The sequence below is a fragment of the Vitis vinifera genome, chromosome 10 (assembly GCF_030704535.1).
Source record: "Vitis vinifera cultivar Pinot Noir 40024 chromosome 10, ASM3070453v1".
Lineage (NCBI taxonomy): Eukaryota > Viridiplantae > Streptophyta > Magnoliopsida > Vitales > Vitaceae > Vitis > Vitis vinifera.
In genome coordinates this window covers 7,165,018-7,188,165 of record NC_081814.1, presented here as the reverse complement: position 1 = coordinate 7,188,165, position 23,148 = coordinate 7,165,018, and the positions used below count along the sequence as shown (strand labels likewise).

Below are 23,148 nucleotides of genomic sequence, written 5' to 3'. Positions count from 1 at the left end.
GTGGATGAATACTTAACATAAACAAAAAGTTAATGCAAGGCCTACAAAAGCCATCATTCTACATTGGATGTGCCTTAGCAAGTGAAGACTTCTTAGCTATTTTTTACTCTATTCTTCCTCCTCCATGGCATGAGGCTGAGATATGGAGGAAGTTTTCTTCAAATTCAATGTGCTCTCAGAAACTCCAACCAGCTTGTTCAGGAAGACTCAACCATAAATTAAGAACATTAGCTTCCAAGGTCACATTTAGATGGAACAAACCTGTGATTTTTGAGTCTCTGGAAGAAGATCAAGTAACAGGATACATGAAAATAAAAAGACATCCAGTGAAGTCAAGGTCAAACAACTAAAAGATGTTTTTGTTTTGCTGGCCATCAGTTCTAAAGAAGTTCAATGTGAATATCCAACTAGTTCTTTTTCACTGATGGGCCACTTCATGGCAGCTCTTATTACTGTTCCTGCACAGAACTGTGTGGCAGCCACAGTAATGCATTGAATTGCAAGAAAACAAAATTTTCTCTGTCTCTGCTCTCTTTTCTTTCATTCTATCATGTAAATCTTTATTCACGGTGGATGACAAACAAAGAAGACAAATATAATATATCAGACTCTTCTATGAAAGAATTTCATACCATAACTTTACTGTCAGAAATAATATATGTTTCCAAATGTTTCAGTTAACTTGAAAAGGGGAAAACCGAAAAGTATTAGCAATTAGCAAAGCATCTATTCCATCTCAATGTACATGTAAAAGGCCAGGCTCAATAAAGAAATGACCAATGAAAGAGAGTACACATGAATATTTTCAGCAGAAACAGGAAGAATAATATTAACCTACTCTCTCCCTGAGTAAAGGAGAAAAAATGTTGCCTCACATTACCTCCATATCTCTTTCACAAGATTTTAAGACTATGCCCAATCGTTGTGCTATTCTTCTGAGTTGTTCTCTAATTTCAATCACTTTTTTCTGCAGAAGAATTGTTACCAATAGCAACTTAAATGACACATCTAAGAAATATATAAGATAATAATATCCTAAAACCATTTAAACCTGAAGGAAACATTTTGTGCATAGCATTACAAATAAAAGTACTCATTTCTTAAATTGTTCAAGGCATTTAAAACATGGATACTCACCATTGCATGGTAGTTTATAAAGTTCTTATAGCACCACTGTGAAGATTTACCCGATTGAATAAATCCTTTGTATACACTTAGGTAGGTCACATGGTCACCCTGCATAGTTCATAAAATCTGAGTAAGCATAAAACTCAACAACTTGTGCCAAAAATAGATAAATAAACAAATAGATTCAAAAAAGAAACAGAAGTGTCATAGAAACTGGCTAGAAACAAGAAAGATGGAAAAGAAACATCCATTAGGAGAAAATAACACTGCTCGGTTGTTATTCAAATTTTCCTTCTGAGAAAACCAAAGGTTGGAAGAGGAAAAACTAGAAAATCACATGCCCTCAACTTTCCTCCACATTCAATGGTAAAAAATTTGGGCATTCATTTCCTTTCAGAGAAAACAACAAAGCAGTAAAAAGAAATTACATAGAATCGGTACCACCAAGAACTTTAGTTCAACAGCTAGCAAGCACTTAGTGAAGGTGCTGAAAAAACAAAAGACAGCCAAACCAAAAGCATATATATAATCTCACAGGAGGAAAGTAGGACAGTTAGCCTTCTAGAAAGGTCCCACTTCTCAAAAGCAATGCACATAACATGGCTGTTGATCAATTGGACAACCCTTCAGTTTAGTTGGTTCACCATAAGCCAGTGAAAGGCATTTGGAGTAATAGAACTAGGGCAAATACTTCACTTGAGGAAAGGATGATTTATAGTGGTGCAACACCAAATAAAAAATAAAAAATAAAAAGGTAGTAGAGAAAAAAGTTGTTCTGAGCCAGGCAACCACCAACTCCTGCCCCATAAGGAGAAAAATGACATATAGAAAAAACAAATAAGAAAAAAGAAAAAGGCACACTCAAGAAATGACTCTTCACTCGTGTGATACACGAACACATCAATTTTAGCCAAAATACCCATGTTGATACGAAACGCCACAAGTAGGAATGTTAAATCCAAGTTGGATAGGCTTATACTACATCAGATACAACTATTTAGCTACTGACTTCTTTATCTTTCTTTTTTTTTTTTCTTTTTTTGGTAGTTATCCTTATATCACATTGAATACACTATTCACTCTTTATTTTTATTTTTTAATTATATCATATAATAGTACAAAATAAATTGTAATAAACACTAAATAACTTATACTTGTTTTACTGTACTTATGTTTAGTGTTAATTATTTTTCATTAATGCAATATCCAAGTACCTACACTCATAGTTAAGATCTCTTTTTAACTAAATTCTTGTATCCTAGGATTTTGGGATCCAAAGGATTTGACACCAAGACATGTATCATACCCAACACCCATACAATAATGATGCATTGGAAATATCCTATTCATTAGAGAGTATAAAAGGTGACCTCTGATGGTACAATAGACACTACACTGCCTTCACCAAAACAACTCACCATCTTAGCTCGCACAAGGAAAAGATTCTCATTAAAGCATCATTTTTGTTTAATTGGCGAATAAAATTTCATTAACAAGGCATGTAATAAGAAAGGGGGTGCAGCCCAATACACCCATAGTAGACAAAGCATACCACAAACAAAACAAAATTAAAAAGAGAAAATAAGGGTCTGTTTGGAAATTATTTTTTAGAACAGTTTTCTATTCTCTAGAACAAAAAAGACAAAACATATTTGACAATTAAAAACTGTTTTCTATTTTCTATTCTTAAAAACATAAAATATGATGTTTTTAGATAACATCTTTTAGTTATTTTCACTTGTTTTTTTAGGACTATTTTAAAAAATAATTATACAAACATGTAAAATAACTAAAAATAAAACACTAGTTAAAAATTATTTTTAAAACATATTTAAAAATATTAAAAATAGGTTAAGAGCAGTTTAGGTTTCCAAACAAACTTTTATTCTACAAAAATCATATAATAGTTTTTCAAAACTGTTGTAAAAAACTATTTTTTAGAATTGTTTTCGATCAGTTACCAAATAGACCCTAAAATTTTTAAAGAAAGTAAAAACCTAGACTAACTCAAGGCCAAGCTATCTACAAAATCCATTAGTTTCCTCCTAGTCACCATCCCATAGAAGCTGCGTCTTAAGGGAAAAAACTATCATCATTGCTTCAGTTGCTGTACCCCTTCAAAAACTCTTATATTTCTGCCCTCCCAAATTATTCAATAGAAACAAAGAGGAGATAAATTCCATGCTTCCTTGTGATTCCTGTCCACAAAACCACCATGCTATCCTAGCAACAAATCTTAAACAAACAGGGTACCATCCAAGACACTCCAAACTAGAAAACCAACCACAGTGAATCAGAATTTGACTGGTCAATGCTTGCTGTTAGTAATATTTTTCTTGCCTATTAAGCTGAAAAATAAAAAGGTCAATGTCATGGTCAACCATCCACTTTTCCTCAGCTGATCCATTGTTAGGATTTTCTCCCAAGTGACCTTCCAAATAAAGACTCAGATTCTAGTGCATATCTCACCCTTCCAGTGGAGGGCTCACACATTTTTCCATAGGGCTATACTTCACAAAGTCAGAGACCACATGCTCAAGGGACATTCCCCATGCCAAAATGGAATTTTGCTCCTCACTCCACCAAATGAGGCTTGGATTCCTTCTCAACATCTTCAAAACCTTTCATCGATCCCTTATACATCATCTTGTCTCTTCAAAAAACAACTCCCTTCTAATTATTTTAGATTGCCAAGTGGTTCCTATGCAATATCTCTAATTAAGCATGATCACTAGTTCTATCCAGTATCTCTTGTTCCTAACTTTCCTCACTCTACGAACTTCAACTCACCAACCTTGCTCCACTGGGTAATCATAGATCCAGGTGTGACAAGACAACTCAATTTGTGCTTCCTTATCACATGTCGAATTGCTCCCAAGTTTTACATTGCACTTTTACCCTACATTTTCTTATCTCTCTACTTGTCCACCTTGAACAATCATCACCTCATTCACTCTTGCCATTTGGACAAGGACATTTCTTGCACAAAATGCTGCTCCATTGAGCAGTTGGTTTTGATAGGCTTCCATACTATAAATCACAACTTCAAGGGAACTAGAGATGTAAAAGATGTCTAAAGTAAAACTGATGCAAATACAGATTGATGGGACCTAAGAAATGGCCCAGCCAAAACCTTTTTGAATGAAAATACTTGCTGTGCAGATTTCTGCCCCATCTTATCTGTATGAAAAAATTGCCATACTGTGAATGCAACAAAGAGAATTTTGTCATCAGAAAAATATGAGGATGGTAAAGTTAAATAGGAAGTTTCAAGTAAATGTTAAAGCATCTTACTCAAAGAGAAATGTCCTAAACCTTAAGGATACACTATCAGTAGTCCATAAGTCTAACTAATTCATCTAAACTGATGAAAGTACAAGTTCACAGGAATGCAAATAAGAATTTGGAACTTCAAATTCAGGTTAAACTCGGTCCTTTGAGAAGCATAACTACTTCATGGAAAAATCTGTCCTTTTAAGATTAAACATAATGCTACAAGATTGATTAAAACATGTAATAATATAAAAGCAATGCAAAGAGCTCAGGTTCAAAGAATATTCTCATTCTAAAGTTGACCAATCTTTTTCACTTCCTTGCAAGATCTACAGAAGTAAAGATTTTTTTTTTTCTCAGATAAGTGTCCACAGTAGTAAAGAATTGAACACAAGATCATCCTGACCTTGACATTCCACACTGATAGATGCATTCACCACTAAATGGTAAGTCTCAGGTTCAAGCCACCGGCTTACCTTTACATGGTTCTAAGGGGAAGGTTTGTGCATCTGCGGTTTTCCTTGGCCATGCAAACTGGGACAGGTTCGAGTCCCAAGTTTATCCACTATATATCTAGGGGGAGAATGGTTGTATCTGTGGTTTTCCCTGGTCCTGTGAACCAGGGCTAGTGGGTTTTCACAATATCAAAATGAAAATCATACATAGATATGAAATATTGCCTCAACTTCAGGCTGTTTCTATTTGGATGCATCTATCCAAGCTAACATTGATATAACATATCATATTCTGATTCACAAAATACAACTCAAGTACAGTGTGCTGAATTTACTATGGTATAATCAAAGGGCAGAAGTTACAAAAATACACTATAAACATAAACCTTGTAATAAATCAATAATTAAATTCAGAATGAAATAAACAACCTCAGCAGCAGCAAATCTCATCTTGGCTTCATCCAGCTCCCTTTGTGCTCCTCGAGCAGAAACCCAGATAGACTGCCAAAAGAACATCATGTAAACTACTCAGCTAGGAGAATTGCCTTTTGCTGTAACTTGTAAAATGGAACAAAAAATAGGAACTTCCCAGTGATTCAATTTTTTAAAATGTTTCAATGTAATCATAATAAAAATAGTTTGCAAGGTTCATTCCATCATAAACTACTACCACTGATGATTGGAAATACTTTCTACCATATAATACAAAAGAAACTAGCCAAGAACTGAAAACGGTAAACCAAAAAATAGATTTTAATATATAAATACACACACACACACACACACACTCACCTGAACAGAAAGAATGGCAGCAATAGTGATGATCTCCTCAGAACACCCAAGTTGGTTTGAAGATAATATCGTTTTTGAGATCATTGGATCCTATAAAAAATTATAATCTTCAATAATCAAAACTGAGACATTCAGCTTTGCTACTTTATCTATGAAAAAGTAGTAAAATCTAAAATTTAAAATTAAAATTAAAAAAGGTCTAATAAATCTGCTTCCCAAAAACAAAGTAAAAAAAGCAAGAACAAAATCACTTGAACAATAATATTGGTAGACCAGTGATAACAGGTGGAAGAATACTAGATCTCATGCGTCCTAGAAAGATCAATGTACTTCTTTCATGGCTGAAAAAAGGGTCACAAAGAAGTTTTGGTTTTGCATACAAGTTGGAAAGAATGGTTTCCTAACCCTTTGTTAAAGTGCCCAAGGAGGACTATGTTTAAACATAAACATGTTGTACACAGAACATAACTACTAGGAAAGCTGCTTGAATTGATGACATGTATATATATAAGAACATTGAGCAAATAAAAATTTAATGCATACACCCACATTCACTACCTCCAAATAGATGTTAGAATGTAAGAATTAAATAAATTGTGAAGAAAACAAGCACATCCAATTTGTGTAACTTGGTTGTAAGAAAAAAGGGTAAGATTAAGGGAAGAAAGAGTGAAAGAAGTTGCAGTGCGTGCATGTGATAAATGACTATATGTATTGGGAAAAAACAAAGGTAAAATAAGAGATAATGCTTAGATTGTAAGAGATTGGAGGACCAAAATATAATAATAATTATAACAATAATAATAATAATAATAATGAGAGAAAGGTTACAATGGAGATAAAGTATTATGCTATGGTGGTATTGTAGGAAACAACAAAGCAGACAGGATGGTTGTTGTATGGAAAGATGATATATATATATATATATATATAAAGGTTACAACACAGGTGTTGAAGTGGGATTATGATACCTGATGGTTTAAGTTTAAATTAGAAAAATAAAATTATAATAAAAACTAGTTTAGTTCAAATAAATAAAAGGACGAGGTTCTTTTTTAGAGTTTTAGTTTAAACTAATAAAAATAATAAAATAAAAAATTGATTTTTCGGATTGGATTTAAGAGTATTAGTTTTAAATTAATGTTGGAATTAGGAATATTAATATTATTAAAATTTTAATATTATAATTTTAGATAAATAGTCAATGGTAACAGTTATTTGTTTTATGTTATATTAAGTGAGGATTAAGTTCTTCAAGATTAAATTTTTTTAGGATTTTGAGTGTTTTTTCTATGTAAAGGAAATTAATACAAATTTTGAAAAAGAAAATGTTTCTTTTTTTGTATGTTATTCTGAATCATATAAAATGTTATTTTTGTTCCTCGACATGGATCAAATACATTTTTGCATGAAAAATATCTTGGATCATATGTGATTGTTTATAATAGAAATAAATATGAAGATATTATGTTTTATGTAAGTTCGAATAAAATAAACACAATTGTTTGATTTTGGTTTGTTTGGCTAGTTAACAAGGGATTATTGTCGACCTTTATATTTCTTTAGTAAGGAATGCAATTGCATTGAACCCCAACTTCTAAGGGTTTGGTTAAAGGTTATTAGTTCTAGTAAAGTTTGGTTCCGTCCACCTTAAAAAGGAACAATATTTGAGGTTAACCACCCATTTGTAAAGTCTCACATAATCAGACATCATTTGTTATTTGATAACCATAATAAAAATATTTTGAAATAATCTAATTTTGATTTGATATGAAATTGTTATTAACATAAATAATATTGATTGAAAATGTTGAATGTTTTACTATGTTCAAAGTTCAAGCATTTTTATGAAAATGATTATTAAATTGCATCTACTATTTGCATTCATAATTCAAAATTTTTTATCTGTGAAATTGTATCAATATTTCTTATTTGGTTGTGAGCTCATTTCCTTTTGTCGAATATTTTTCAGATGCTCTCAGTTCGGGTGAGGAGTGATGGTTATGATGGAAATCATTATTTGTTAGGATTTTTAGGTTTAGACTTTTATTTTGGCACATTGTTTAAATGTTAGAGATTGATGACTATTTAGATTGTTTTGAGTTTGAAGTTGCTTGGATAATGGTAAAGTGTTTGACATGTTAATTTTTTTTAAGTTGAATTTTTTAGGAATATAATATAGCTTTTACTTACTCTGAACAAGTATTTAGTGACGGGTAACTTTCTAGTTATAAGAAACTTGTTTAAATCATTTGCACTTTGGGTCTCCGGGCCTTTAAGGGTGGGTCTTGGGGCATGCCAAGAGTAGCTAGTAATATAGGGAATATAAACAATTCAATAATGCCCATACATGAACTACTAGGAAATTGCAAAAATGGCAACATACTAGTGGAATCTCTGCAACTTGAAACCCAAGAGGTGAAGTAAGTTTGGCATCATCATCAAGAACTCCTAGTGAATAGAGCACTTCAAGTGCTCTAATCATTGCTTCAGGTGATGGAGACGCCGGCCAATCAAAGCCTAGTATATTATCTATGCCTAAAGCCTTCAACTGTGAAATCAAAAACACAATAATCAGAACCAACAATTACATGTCGTGTATTTAGATAGTAACAAAGCTATTGCTATGCTAACATCCTATTGCAACAAAATGGCAACAGAAATGCATACCTGAATCACACAGGAAACAAGGTTTGATCTCTGCATTTCTGGAATAGCATGAGCTGACATCTCATTGACAAAATACTCTTCTGTGTATAGCCTGTTTTCAGCCATCAACAAATGCCATAAGAGCATGCATTATTGAATATTCACAGGGTACAGAATTTGATAAATTTCAAAGATACAACAAACTATACTAGATAAAAAGTAAACCACTAGCTTGTCCTCTCTACAACTAAAAATAGCAACCTATAAAAATTTGGAAAATACAAAACAAAATGATCAAGAACAAAATAAAGAAAAGAACAAATTTTCTTTATGACATCATCAAATGTTCCCACGAGGAAAATAATACACAGCACAAACAAATATGAGTTTTGCAAAACAGACAAGGCTATCCAAGAGTTATGGACTACTCTTATGATCACTCAATACATCTTTTTTCATAGTTTTATTAGCACCCGCAACTCAAAAGCAATGTCCTTCGAAGAAACTCTCACTACCTCTATATTATTCATCTCCATAATGTTATCTTCATATATCTGCTATTTCCACTTGGAGGTTGGTTTTAAAGCCAAAAAGAGTTCATTTCCTATGTGATGGAGCATAAGTTGTTTTGCATCAAATGCCCTAGTTCCATGAAATAGATCAACAAAAATAATGCTTTCATGGGTTATTTGAAGAACAACCAAGTACCAACACCCAAGGGGTTTCTTCTAGTTCAGTCTAAAGCCTTTTTAAATATTTCTCAAATCCATTACTAAACCATTAAAATTTGAACAGAATCAGGGAATGGGCAACATAAGAAGCTTTCTGTGCCTTGCTTTCAGTAAATTAATCAAGGAAAACAATAAATCTATGAATCTTATCTACAGTGTAGATGGATTTGCATAGGATGACTCAACATATCAAATATCAGATTCCATGTTGTTGCTTAGAGAACATAATGATCATGATTCAGAATTTTAGTCCTTTTTCAAGTAGAACTTTCATGAGTCATGACATCTCAATTTTCTAAGGGTCTAAAATAGTAAAATGACCGTCAAGAGAAACTTAAGGTTCCTAAAGTTTCAAAAGACATTCTGTTTTGAAATTTTGCTGGTAACTTTGGTTCTGAAAATTTCTTGTTCTTGTTCTTCTTCTTTTTGCTTTTACCTATTCTCATCTAATTCCCTTCATAATCCAGGTAGAAAGAGGCAGCTTAGATGTTTAGATGCATAAATTCAAAACACAGATAGGTGGCCGAACAATATTTTCAAAACAATTACAAGATGTTAATTATGATGTAGGACACTGGAATTATTTTTGCTTTTTTTCCCTTTTTCTTTTCCTTTTGAGAGAAGAGAAAAATGTTGGTAACGAGGGTCTTAAAAGCAAGTACGAAGAGAAAGAAAAGCAGCAAATTCCCTGAATAATTGTGAATAATGTTGACTATTGTCTTCAATTGCTAAAATAAGCTCAATTTATCAGCAATTCAAGAAGCCTTAAGTAAAATGCTAGCTTAAGAAATACTTGCTGAACTAGGAAAGCTAAAGTCATAAGAATTGGACTCCAGATTTTGATAAGAATTGAAATTCTATTTTTTTTCTATCCCCTACATCTACTCTTATATGCTAGCTAATGAAATACTTATGAACTAGGAAAGCTGAAGTCATAAGAATTGACTCCTGATTTGAATAAGATTTGGAATTCTAATTTCTCATCCTTAAGTCTACTCTTATATAAACTTGAAGATGGTCTTGGTCCCCATCATAATAGCTAAGGGATCCTTGTGACCTAATTTCTTAGTACAATAGAGCAATAAACAAATGGGATGTGGGACCACCTGACAGGTTCTCTTAACAATTATAAAATCACAATCAGGTTAGGCATTAGAACAACTAACTGCCCGACTCATGTGGCAATGGATTGTGTTGAGGATGAGGGAGATTCTAGGTTCATTTCTATATTGCAAAAAAAAGAATTTAGTCTATTAAGTGTCCACTTGGATACAATTGCTAATTTTTGTTTTTATTAAAAACTTCCATATAAAAAACAGAACATCTTGTATAAAAGGAATAAATTTACCTCGTGTCTTTAAAAATTACTTTCAAAAATTTTGAAATTTGAAGTAATAAAAAAATCTTATACCTCAATTTTTTAAAACATATTATAAAACCATTACTTTTTCAAAGTAAGTTTTTAAGAGTTCTTGTACCTTATAAAAGAGTTATTACTGTTTTCTAAATTTAAAATAGAAAATAGGAAATGTACCCATATAGACACTAAACAAGAACATTCAATCACATCCAAAAAATTATAACACCAGTAATCAGTTCACACAACTTAAAAGGAAATGATAACTGTTGTTCATGTGAAATAATTGCACATAGAAAGTTAGACACCTGTAACACTTCCCTGGTCGCACTCTTCCAGCTCTACCAGCCCTTTGTCTAGCAGATGCCTTGGATATCGGTGCCACAACCAAATTTTCAATATCTGATATCTATAACAAAGTGGACAGCAATATTAAAAAAATAAAATAACTAAAAGAAAGAAAACTAGCATACAAACACAAACACAAATCTCCAATGAGAAAAAATAAATCATTCATAAAAAATTTTAACCTCTTATTGAAAGCCAACAGGGAAAAGAAACATGAGACTAATTCTTTTTGTACCATCTTTCTAGCATATGCAACAATTTTGTTTCTGATAGGCAAATGATAATTAAAAAAAAAAAATCTGAAAAGGAGCAAACTCTAGTATGATCTAAGCATTTAATGGAATAACAACTAGAAAAAGAAAGCACAAACATGATCTTAGGCCATCATTGAACATTCAATAAAACAGAAAAGAAATCATCAGAATATTAAAATATTCATAATTATCCGTCAGTTCATATGCAATGAAAATTAATCATCTGAAATTTCATCGGTGAGTCTGGTAACAATGAGGAGTCAAAAACATCAAGTACCAAAAGATCATATATCAATATAGATGCCTAAGAAAATTGGCAGAAGCAGTGCCTAGGCACCACTGGGGAAGAAGCATAATCTAAAATCATGAAAAACTAGGGGCAAGATCACATATCACAATATCTGATTATGTAGGACAAGGAAGTTGAAGATTCTATACTGGTGTGGTAACAAAGCATTCCATTACACACTGCGCATACCCAAAAAATGAAATGAAAGATACCGGATTATAAAATCGCTGTTTTGAGAACCCACTATCAACAACATAGACAATGCCCTGCACAAAGAGAAGGATACGGAGAGATGTTAACACTGCCTCATCACCTGCTATTAACAATTATGACTTTAAGTACTGCTCTATAAGGCAAAGTTGATACCTCCAAAGTCAATGATGTCTCTGCAATATTTGTTGATATCACCACTTTCCTCTTTCCTCTAGGAGTAGGAGAAAATACAAGGTCCTAGAAAGAAAGAAAGCATAAAGATCTTTATCCAGCCCAAAAAATCAATATATGTATATGGAATCTCCATACCATTTAATTAATTAAACCTAGATTCCACATGATAATCACCAACCTGATCTGCACGTGAGAGTCCAGAGTACAAAGGCAAAACAACCAATCCTGGATACAAAGGTTCAATAATAAGAGATAATCAGAAAAACTAATTAAACAAACAAAAATTTATACTGAAAGACAAGCATTTCAACCTTTCACTCATAGAATCAATTTGCACCAGGAAAATAGCTGTATTGAATCACTCAAGCATTCTTGATACCAGCAAAATCGGTGGTGTATGACCACAGTGGTCTGGTATGCACAACCATTGGAATGTGACCCATACATGCTCAATATGACCCTATGCCATTAAGCCTTGCTCTCCCTGGCAAACCTCCACAACCACTTACCTAGGGATCTATTCCTCCAACAAATCTTACCTAACCCTAAACCTCCCTCTCTTTTTGGCTTTCACACATGCTCCCAACCAACATGGTGGTCTCTTTTCCCTTTCCCAAATCCTAACTAAAGAAAATCGTGTCGTAATTTCTCTTTTTTTATTTTCCTCTACTGTTTGTAGGCAATTTATATTATTTTCCAAATTAAAACAAACCAAAAAGAAAAAACAAACAAACAAAAGAGTTACTGAAAAGCTGGTGGTTGGGGTTTAATTTTAGTGGTTCCTTCATTTTCATTTGGGTAGCAAAATTGAAAAAAATTGGAACAAAGAAGTGTTTGGCAAAGCTGATGGCAGAAAGGATACAACCCTAAACCAAGAAGCTTTTTAGGATTTTATGGAGAGGGTTAGCACCCTGACTTTAGAGGAAGTGGAAGCCAATAAGGAAGCAAGGGAGGATTTTTAAAAAAATGGGTCCTTATAGAGGAAATTTCCTAAAGGCAGAAATCAAAGGAAGTGTGGATGAAGGAGGGCAACAAAAACACTAGTTTTTTCCATAAGATGGCTAACACCCACAGAAGGAGGAACTTTTTGGGCAAAATTAAAATTAATGGAACCTAGTTTTTAGAGGAGAATGAAATAAAGGATGGGGTGGTTCAGGCCTTTCAGAATCTTTTGTCTAATTCAAGGGATTGGAGACCTAGTATTAACGACTTGTCTTTTAATGTTTTAGGAGCTCATAATGCTTCAATGTTGAAAGAGTTGTTTTTAGAGGAAGAGGTTTTTTTTACCCTTTGCGGACCTTAGCAAGGACAAAGAGCTAGGTCCGAATGGCTTCTCTATAGCATTCTGGCAATTTAGTTGGGATTTTGTAAAGGAAGAGGTGATAGGTTTTTTTAAGGACTTCCATAAGAAGGGCAATTTGAGTTTGAATACTACTTTTCTGGTTTTAAATCCCAAAAAAAAAGAGCAAAAGATCTTAGAGATTTTAGGCCTATCAGTTTGGTAGGTGAACCTTAAAAGTTGTTGGCCAATAAACTAAACAAGGTGGAGGTTTCCAAATCCTAAAATGCTTTTGTGGAAGGTAGATAGATTCTAGATGCAGCGTTGATTGCTAACGAGGTCATCAACTCGATGTTGAAAAGTAAAGAACGTAGTGTTCTTTGTAAGCTTGACATCGAGAAAGCTTATGATCATGTAAATTGGAACTTCTTGCTTTCAGTTGTACAAAAGATGGGTTTTGGGAAGAAGAAGATTGGTTGGATAAAGTAATACATATCTACAGGAAGGTTCTCTGTCCTTATCAATAGCACCTTGTGGTTTTTTTTCAAAGCTTTAGGGGTTCGAGGCAAGGGGATCATCTCTTGCCCTATTTATTTGTGATTGCAATGGAGGCTCTTAGTTTCCTTCTCAAGAGGGTTGTGATTGGAGATTATTTTTCAGGTGAGGGGCAGGGACGAGGGCAGTGCAAGGGTTTAAATCTTTCATTTGCTGTTTGCCAATGATGCTCTCGTTTTCAATGAGGCTTCATAGGATCAGGTGACTTATTTAAGTTGGTTGTTTGTGTGGTTTGAAGCCCTATCAAGGTTGCAAATCAATTTGGATCATGGTTTTAAAAGGTGCAAGGCGCACCTAAGGCGCAACAGTTTCCTGCAACTTAGGGCACAAGACGCACTATAAGGCACGCACTTGCATGAAGTGAAATGCAACTGGAGATGCATGTTAATTTTATAAATATGATTCAAAATCTAATCCAATTAATAAAAAATTTAAGATTCCAAACATTTAAAAGAACCATTCAATAAAAAAAGTAATGAAATTGAGGTGCGACTCTTCAATAAGATGCATATCTTGGCAAACGAGGCACTATAACTAGGGAGTGGTTGCGCCTTGAGCCTAGACATGCTTTAAGCGCTTTTTAAAACTATGATTTGGATAAAAGTGAGTTAATATCAGTGGGGAGGGTGGAAAACTTAGATGACTTAGCTCTAGAGTTTGGTTCTAAGTTGAGTGTACTCCCTTCCCCTTCCTCTTACTTGGGTCTTCCTTTGGTTGCCCTGTTTAAATTTATGGCGGATTGGGATGGAGTAGAAGAGAGGTTACATAAAAGATTGGTCACAACAATAAATCCCAAAAGGAGGAAGAATTACTCTAATTTGAAGCCCTCTTTCTAGTATGTCTGTATACTTTATATCTTTAATTTGCATGCCAAGATCAATCAGATTGAGGTTAAAGTAGACTCAAAAGGATTTTCTTTAGGATGGCGGGGCTCTCATTCGGAAGCAAAAGAACAAAATTGCTTCTAAATATCAGGAGCTTTGAAACCTGTTGAATATAATGTATGTATAGTATACTATCTTTCCTTGTTAATATAGGTCACATGTATGGTAGTTAGGACTCCTAGCCTTGTATATATATATCTCTCAATTGTAAGTAGAGATTACAATGAATGAATAAGGTTTTTCTCCTCTCTCTCTCTCTCTCAACATGGTATCAGAGCCAAAGGAGAAAACCTAATTTTTTTTTTTTTTTTCGGCCCGGACAACCTCATCGCCGTTGGATCTCCATCACGCCGGCAACCTTTTCCGGCGACATTTTCCGGCGACCTTTTTTCCGGGAAAAGACCACATATTCCGAACCGCCGGAGGCTGATCTACACGCCAGTGGAAACCCCACCGGCAACCGGCATCTCACGCGCCCCCACGCGCCGCCCTTCTCCTCCGGCCTGTCACCCACGCGCCGGCGCGTGGCCCACTTTCCGGCCACTTCCGACACCTCTCCAGGCTCGTCCGGCGCCGTCTTGGCCTTCTAGCCCTCCGGCAGTCCTCCCCGAGCCCTGCATCTCCATTTTTTCCCTGTTTTTGGCTTTCTTGCCATTCCGGCCACCTCCGACAGGGCTCCCCCTCCATCCCCGAGGCTTGGGTGCTGCTTCTCTTCCTCTCCAGGCACGTCACGACCTTTTTTTCTCCATTGATTGCACCTCTCACAACCGTGGTTTCACTGTTTTTCTCTCTCCGCCGAAATCTGAACCCATCTTAGGGCTCTCTTCGATCCAAATACGTGAATATGACCACCAAAAATCAGATCTTTACGTCTGTTCTCTCTGGATCTCCTCTGATTACCTCAGAGAAATTGGTTGGCAGTGAGAATTATCTCTCCTGGTCTGCCTCTGTTGAACTTTGGTTTATGGGTCAAGGATATGAGGATCATTTGGTTACCCAGGAGGCAGATATCCCTGAGGTTGACCGCGTACAGTGGAGGAAGATAGATGCACAGTTGTGTAGTGTATTATGGCAATCGGTTGATCCCCGGATTCTTCTTCATCTTCAGGCCTATAAAACTTGTTTTAAATTTTGGACTCAGGCCAAAGGATTATACACGAATGATATCCAGCGTCTTTATAAGGTGGCTTCTGCTATTGTCCATCTCAGCCAACAGGACTTGGATCTATCTACTTATATTGGTCAGATTGCCTCTCTTAAGGAGCAGTTCTTGACTGTGATGCCTCTTACTCCTGATGTTGGGGCTCAACAAACACAGCTTGACAAGTTCTTCATGGTCCTTACTCTTATTGGCCTCCGTCCGGATCTTGAGCCTATTCGTGATCAGATTCTTGGTAGTTCATCAGTTCCGTCCTTGGATGATGTGTTTGCTCGCCTCCTCCGTATCTCGTCCACTCAGACTTTGCCATCTGATAGCGCTTCAGATTCTTCTATGTTAGTTTCTCAAACTACCTCTCGAGGAGGACGCAGTGGTACCCGAGGTAGAGGCCAACGTCCTCATTGCACCTATTGCAATAAACTTGGCCACACTCGCGATCGTTGCTATCAGTTACATGGACGACCTCCTCGCACTGCCCATATGGCCCAGTCCTCTGATTCTCCGCTGCCTCAGCCTCCGAGCTCCTCCGCGTCTCAGACATCTCAGGCTTCTATTGCCTCTGTTGCCCAGCCTGGTAATGCCTCTGCCTGCCTTACCCACACATCTTCTCTTGGACCCTGGATTCTAGATTCTGGAGCATCTGATCACCTATCTGGTAATAAGGATCTTTTCTCCTCTATTACTACTACCTCTGATTTACCTACTGTTACCTTAGCTAATGGTTCTCAAACTGTGGCTAAAGGTATTGGTTTGGCCCTTCCTCTGCCTTCTCTACCTCTCACTTCTGTCCTTTATACTCCTGAATGTCCTTTTAATCTTATTTCCATCAGCAAAATCACTCGTACTCTTAATTGCTCTATTACCTTTTCTGATAAATTTGTGACCTTGCAGGACCGGAGTACGGGGAAGACGATTGGCATAGGACGTGAGTCTCAAGGCCTCTATCACCTCACCTCAGATTCATCTCCTGCAGTTTGCATTTCCACTGATGCTCCTCTCCTCATTCACAATCGTCTGGGCCACCCTAGTCTCTCCAAGTTTCAGAAGATGGTTCCTCATTTTTCAACTTTGTCGTCGCTTCCGTGTGAGTCATGTCAGCTTGGGAAACATACTCGTGTCTCGTTCCCAAAGCGTTTGAATAATCGGGCAAAGTCTCCTTTTGAGCTTGTCCACACTGATGTTTGGGGTCCTTGTCGGACTGCGTCTACTTTAGGATTTCAGTATTTTGTCACTTTCATTGATGACTATTCTCGATGTACTTGGTTATTTTTAATGAAAAATCGAGCTGAGTTATTCTCTATTTTCCAGAAATTTTATACTGAAATCCAAACCCAGTTCAATATTTCTATTCGTGTGTTACGCAGTGACAATGCCAGGGAATATTTTTCAGCCCAATTTACTTCGTTTATGTCTCATCATGGGATTCTTCATCAGTCTTCTTGTGCTCATACTCCTCAACAAAATGGGGTAGCTGAACGCAAGAATCGACATCTTGTTGAGACAGCTCGTACTCTCCTCCTCCATAGTCATGTTCCTTTTCGCTTTTGGGGGGACGCTATTCTTACCGCTTGTTATTTGATTAATCGTATGCCCTCCTCTGTCTTACACGATCAGATTCCTCACTCCCTTCTTTTCCCTGACCAACCACTTTATTTCCTTCCTCCTCGTGTCTTTGGTTGTACTTGCTTTGTTCATATTCTCACTCCTGGACAGGACAAGCTTTCCGCCAAAGCCATGAAGTGCCTCTTCTTGGGATATTCCAGACTTCAGAAGGGTTATCGTTGTTATTCCCTTGAGACTCATCGGTACTTTATCTCCGCTGATGTCACCTTCTTTGAGGACTCACCATTCTTTTCCACCACTTCTGAGTCTCTTCCTGTTTCTGAAGTCTTGCCCATTCCCATTGTCTCCCCACCTGATGTTATGCCCCCTCGACCACTTCAGGTTTATCATCGTCGCCCTCGTGTCGTTGCTCCTCTCCCTTTTCCTGAGGCACCTGCTGACTCACTTCCTATCCCTTCGGCTTCACCTGCCCCGGCTCTGCCTTCTCCTAATGACTTACCTATTGCTGTTCGGAAAGGTACTCGCTCTACTCGTAATCCTCATCCTATTTACAATTTTTTGAGTTATCATCGATTATCTTCACCCTATTCTGCTTTTGTTTCTGCTATATCCTCTGTTTCTCTTCCAAAGAGCACCCATGAAGCTCTTTCCCATCCAGGCTGGCGACAGGCAATGGTGGATGAAATGGCTGCTCTGCACTCTAATGGCACTTGGGATCTTGTTGTTTTACCCTCTGGTAAATCTACAGTTGGTTGTCGTTGGGTCTATGCAGTTAAGGTTGGTCCTGATGGTCAGGTTGATCGCCTTAAGGCCCGTTTAGTTGCTAAAGGCTATACTCAAGTTTATGGTTCTGATTATGGTGACACATTCTCCCCTGTTGCCAAGATTGCTTCTGTCCGCTTGCTTCTCTCCATGGCTGCTATGTGTTCTTGGCCTCTTTATCAGTTGGATATTAAAAATGCCTTCCTTCATGGTGATCTTGCCGAGGAAGTTTATATGGAGCAACCTCCTGGTTTTGTTGCTCAGGAGGAGTCTGGTTTAGTGTGCAGGTTACGCCGTTCTCTATATGGCTTGAAACAATCTCCTCGAGCATGGTTTAGCCGTTTTAGTTCTGTTGTTCAAGAGTTTGGCATGCTTCGCAGTACAGCAGACCATTCAGTTTTTTATCATCATAACTCCTTGGGGCAGTGTATTTATCTGGTTGTTTATGTGGACGACATCGTCATTACAGGCAGTGATCAGGATGGTATTCAAAAACTAAAGCAACATCTTTTTACCCACTTTCAGACCAAAGACTTGGGAAAACTCAAGTTTTTCTTGGGAATTGAGATAGCTCAATCTAGTTCTGGTGTGGTCCTTTCCCAAAGGAAGTATGCTTTAGACATCCTGGAAGAAACCGGTATGTTAGACTGCAAACCGGTAGACACACCTATGGATCCGAATGTCAAACTTGTACCAGGACAGGGGGAGCCTTTAGGAGACCCCGGGAGATATCGACGGCTCGTAGGTAAATTGAACTATCTCACCATTACTCGTCCAGACATTTCTTTTCCTGTGAGTGTTGTTAGTCAATTCCTACAGTCACCATGTGATAGCCATTGGGATGCCGTAATCCGTATCCTTCGATATATCAAAAGTACACCAGGCCAAGGTGTATTGTACGAGAACAGAGGTCATACTCAAGTTGTTGGTTACACAGATGCAGATTGGGCTGGCTCACCCACAGATAGACGTTCCACTTCAGGGTACTGTGTTTTTATTGGAGGTAATCTAATATCTTGGAAGAGTAAGAAACAAGATATAGTGGCCAGATCTAGCGCTGAAGCCGAGTATCGAGCTATGGCTTTGGCAACATGTGAACTCATATGGTTGAGACATCTTCTTCAGGAGTTGAGATTTGGAAAGGATGAACAGATGAAACTCATCTGTGATAACCAGGCCGCATTACATATTGCATCCAATCCAGTCTTTCATGAAAGGACCAAGCATATTGAAGTTGACTGTCATTTCATTAGAGAGAAGATCGCATCAGGATGTGTTGCTACAAGTTTTGTCAATTCAAATGATCAACTAGCAGACATCTTCACTAAATCTCTCAGAGGTCCTAGGATTAAATATATTTGTAACAAGCTTGGTGCATATGATGTATATGCTCCAGCTTGAGGGGGAGTGTTGAATATAATGTATGTATAGTATACTATCTTTCCTTGTTAATATAGGTCACATGTATGGTAGTTAGGACTCCTAGCCTTGTATATATATATCTCTCAATTGTAAGTAGAGATTACAATGAATGAATAAGGTTTTTCTCCTCTCTCTCTCTCTCTCAACAAAACCAAAGGCTGAAAAACTTTTTTGTTTCTAATTTGTGGTCGTGGACTAAGGTGTTTATAGATGATGGTCTTTTGTCTTTAATCAAACTTTATTGATTGGTTAGATTCTCAATGAGGGTGGGTGTTGTTTCTTATAGCTCCTCTTTACTCTTGGTTCTACCTTTTGGCAACCAATGTATACTTCCTGTATACTTTTGGGATGCTCATTTGGCGCCTCCTTTTTATATATACTCTTTTCTTTTACCTATCAAAAAACAAAAAGGTTACACCTCATTCATAAGAAGTAAAACACCCAGCCTTGTGATTTGCCTTTAAAAACATTGCTTCAGAGAAACAAACAGCAAAACAAGAAAAAACTACCAATACAGGTATACAAGTGAGATACACAAATAAAGATAACCAAATATTGATTAAGGGGGCTTATAATGGAGGCAAAACTGTAGAATATTTGGATGAAAATAGGTAGACAACTAATTAACCAAGCTGTAAATTAAAAATCAGAAGTACCTGAAGAGTGCTTCCCATTATTTTGAGCTTCTTCATTAAGCAACTGGACGGCAGCATCTATATCATTTTCACCTGTGAGAAATACCAGAATATCGCCCATAGGTTCCTAAGAAACAAATGCAAAATGAATGTCAAATGTTAAGTTAAGATTCTATGCTAGAAATACCAAATTTTTTACCATTACCAAAAACTGAAGTCTACGGTAAGTAAAAATTCATATTCCCTTCAAGCTATTACCATGAAGCTAACCAGTGCTAACTGTCTATTGGCCGTATTTAATGAAGAATTTTCTCATGGATGAGAATATGTGAAGCTATGTCTCTGAGCCTACAAAGAAATATACAACTGCTAAGACAAATGATCGTGCAGTATTGTTTCCCACTTGGTAGGTAAACAATTCCAAGATTATCACTTGGACAAATAATTCCATGTCTATTGGTGTCCACTTGATTAAGTTCAGCATCCCAGTTACAAAAGCAATTTGAGATGAAGGATCTTGGACCCCTTTGCTATTTTTTAGAGATTTAAGTAACTTATTCTCCACAGGGCTATCCTATTTCCCAATCCAAATATGCAGCTGATGTTATTCAAAAGACCAAGTAGACTAATTTTTGAACAGTTGAGACTCCTCTAGAACTTGATATGCATTATTCTTCCACAGATGGTGCTCCTTTAGCTGGCCCTCCTTTATATCGGGTTCTTGTAGGTAGTTTTAGTGTATTTTATTTTTACTTGACCTAGGATTGCCTATGCAATCCACATTGTCAGTCAATTTGTCTCTTCGCATACTATTGTTAATTGGATTATAGGGCTTTGTATTTTGTGATACCTTCAGGGAACTTTACATCAGAGCTTGTTGTTCTCCTCTGCTTTTCACTTATACACATTTTTTTAATATTGATTGGGCAAGAGATGCTATAAAGCGCAAGTCCACTACTGGGTTCTATGTTTTCTTGGAAACTCACTTATTTCTTAGAAAAGAAAAAAACAAAAAATTGTTGTCTGGTCCACAGCCAAAGTCGAGTATCTAGTTATAGCCACCACTACAACTGCACTAGTTTAGCTACAATGCATACTTGCAGATTTATGATTTCACTTTCTGGGAGTTAACCTAGATTTAGGATTTCACTTTCTGCTCCTACTCCCATGCACTGCAGTAATAAAAGCGGTGTTCATATAGCTCACAACTCTGTTTTCCATGACCATACCAAGCACATAAATTTGATTGTCGCTTTGCTCAACACCATTTCAAGTTTGGGACCATTTTCAATGGCATTTGCCTCTTCTTTAAGCATTTAAGATTTCTTCAGGAAGTCCCAAACCATTATACACTTCTAGTTCCTTCTTGACAACTCTTGATGCTTCAGATCGTTACATCATGAGTTTATGAGAGGGTGTTAAGAGTATTATAATCCTATAATTAATAGTTGTAATTATAATTGACTCATGATCCTATTTTGTCGTCTCTTTTCCTGTACATTCTTATCATTGGAAAATATACTTGTATATCATCATTCTCCTTGTCTTCTAACTTTCTTCTCTCTCCCCATTCAGTTTGATATTATTTTCAAGAAGAACTACTATTCATCATAATGCATAATATGGGTAGCAAAGTGCTAAAACCAAAAAGGGTTGGGAAACAAGAAAAAGCCCAAGAACTTGAGGAGATGATAAGAATGTAAAATAAAACAAACATATAACAGTAATGCAAAAGAATGCAGATATCATTAGAATGAAAAGGTACCGGAACTAGAAAACTTAATCTCCTTTTTTCATAGGCAAATGAGAAAATATATTAAAAGCACCTAAGAGGAGGCGCAACATGGTACACACTAAGCATACATTAAACTCCCAATGTAGGCAAGAATGCAAAAACAATAAAAATAAATAAAGCCTCCTCTCCTTACTTTAAACTCAGCCAATCCACAAAATCTATCATAGTCACAATGTGGTTCTTTATGTACTCGCTAGCCCAATTCACAACAGTACACATAAAATTGGATTTGATTGCTTGGTTGGACTGCTCAAAATCATTAAAAGACCTTATAGTCCTTTCCTTCCAAAGAGCCTAAAACAAGCCCAAGGGAGTGGCCTTCCAAGCTTTTTTTTGTTTCTTCCCCATGAAAGAGTTATGTCAACCCAAAAGGTTTCATCTAACCGAAGAGCACATCACCCAACCACTCTGAAGAGAAAAAATCCGCTATCACAACATACTTGCTTTGGAACAATGCAGAAGTAAATGATCTGTCATTCCCTCCTTACCTTTGCATAAATAACAACTATTCAACAAAGTTCACCCTTTCCTTTTGAGCTAGTCAAGAGTTAGACTTCTACCTCAAGGCGCTTCACAAGCAAAGAAACCAACCTTCGTTGGTGCCCATATGCTCCACACCATACTTGTCGGGAAAGGTTCCCTATCTCCCCGAGAGAAGGATGAATAACCTAAAAATTGCTGCTCTTGGACTCATTCCATCTCAATTTGGACTAGAAAACTTACTCTTGCCAGTATCCTCCTTAATTCACTAAATTAGATACAACAAAGTTTTCATTAGGACTCCTGAAGTGCGATTATAACCTTTGTTAACTGATGCTCATCAGTAAGCTAGCATCATACACATGGTCAAGACATGATAAAAGATTAAACAACCAATCTGAAATTTATTCTGATAAGCCTTCACTAAACTGGAAAAAGATTCAAATCTTGAGTTGGAAGTCTTTGATCAAGTCAAAGTACTAAGGATGAAGTTACAAAATTGCCACTGTGACACTGTATCGGTGACTTCAGAGTTCAGAGGTGAATTTATGGAAAGTAAATATGAGTTTTTTCTTCTTTTTCTGATAAGCAATGCTTACACTGTAAATGACAAAAAATAGTTTCTGAATATGAAGCTACAACTCTCTTACTTAACAGTTGGAATGTGTTTTTCAGAAGTTCCATATCTACATAATAATCTGCATATAATGGTAGTCCTGCACAAGTCCATTTACTTGGTGTTAACACATTATTATCACAAAATTTAACTTCAGTTGGAAGTTAAGAGACTTGTTGCCATTATAGAATAGGGGTTTATTTTGTTATTTCTACTCTCTAGAGTAACAAGCAGAAAACAACTCACTCCCAGTTCTTATATCACCTGATGTTGCTATTCCCTGTGAAAGAGGTCCAAAGAAGAAACCCAACCGAAAAGAAAAATAAAATATTAGT

General features: G+C 36.3%; 1 protein-coding gene across 1 annotated transcript in view; it reads right to left on the bottom strand.

Moving 5' to 3' along the window:
- The window catches only part of LOC100257193 (probable pre-mRNA-splicing factor ATP-dependent RNA helicase DEAH9), a 32,235-nt gene that overhangs the window by 1,810 nt on the left and 7,277 nt on the right, over positions 1 to 23,148 (bottom strand). The window contains exons 10-20 of the mRNA XM_010657185.3: positions 19,944 to 20,049; positions 11,842 to 11,888; positions 11,643 to 11,726; positions 11,489 to 11,542; positions 10,694 to 10,794; positions 8,319 to 8,409; positions 8,035 to 8,199; positions 5,649 to 5,738; positions 5,286 to 5,357; positions 1,138 to 1,236; positions 881 to 967 (exon numbers count right to left, since the gene is read on the bottom strand). Coding sequence (XP_010655487.1) covers positions 881 to 967; positions 1,138 to 1,236; positions 5,286 to 5,357; positions 5,649 to 5,738; positions 8,035 to 8,199; positions 8,319 to 8,409; positions 10,694 to 10,794; positions 11,489 to 11,542; positions 11,643 to 11,726; positions 11,842 to 11,888; positions 19,944 to 20,049 — 996 coding nt within the window. The remainder of the gene's footprint in view (positions 1 to 880; positions 968 to 1,137; positions 1,237 to 5,285; positions 5,358 to 5,648; positions 5,739 to 8,034; positions 8,200 to 8,318; positions 8,410 to 10,693; positions 10,795 to 11,488; positions 11,543 to 11,642; positions 11,727 to 11,841; positions 11,889 to 19,943; positions 20,050 to 23,148) is intronic.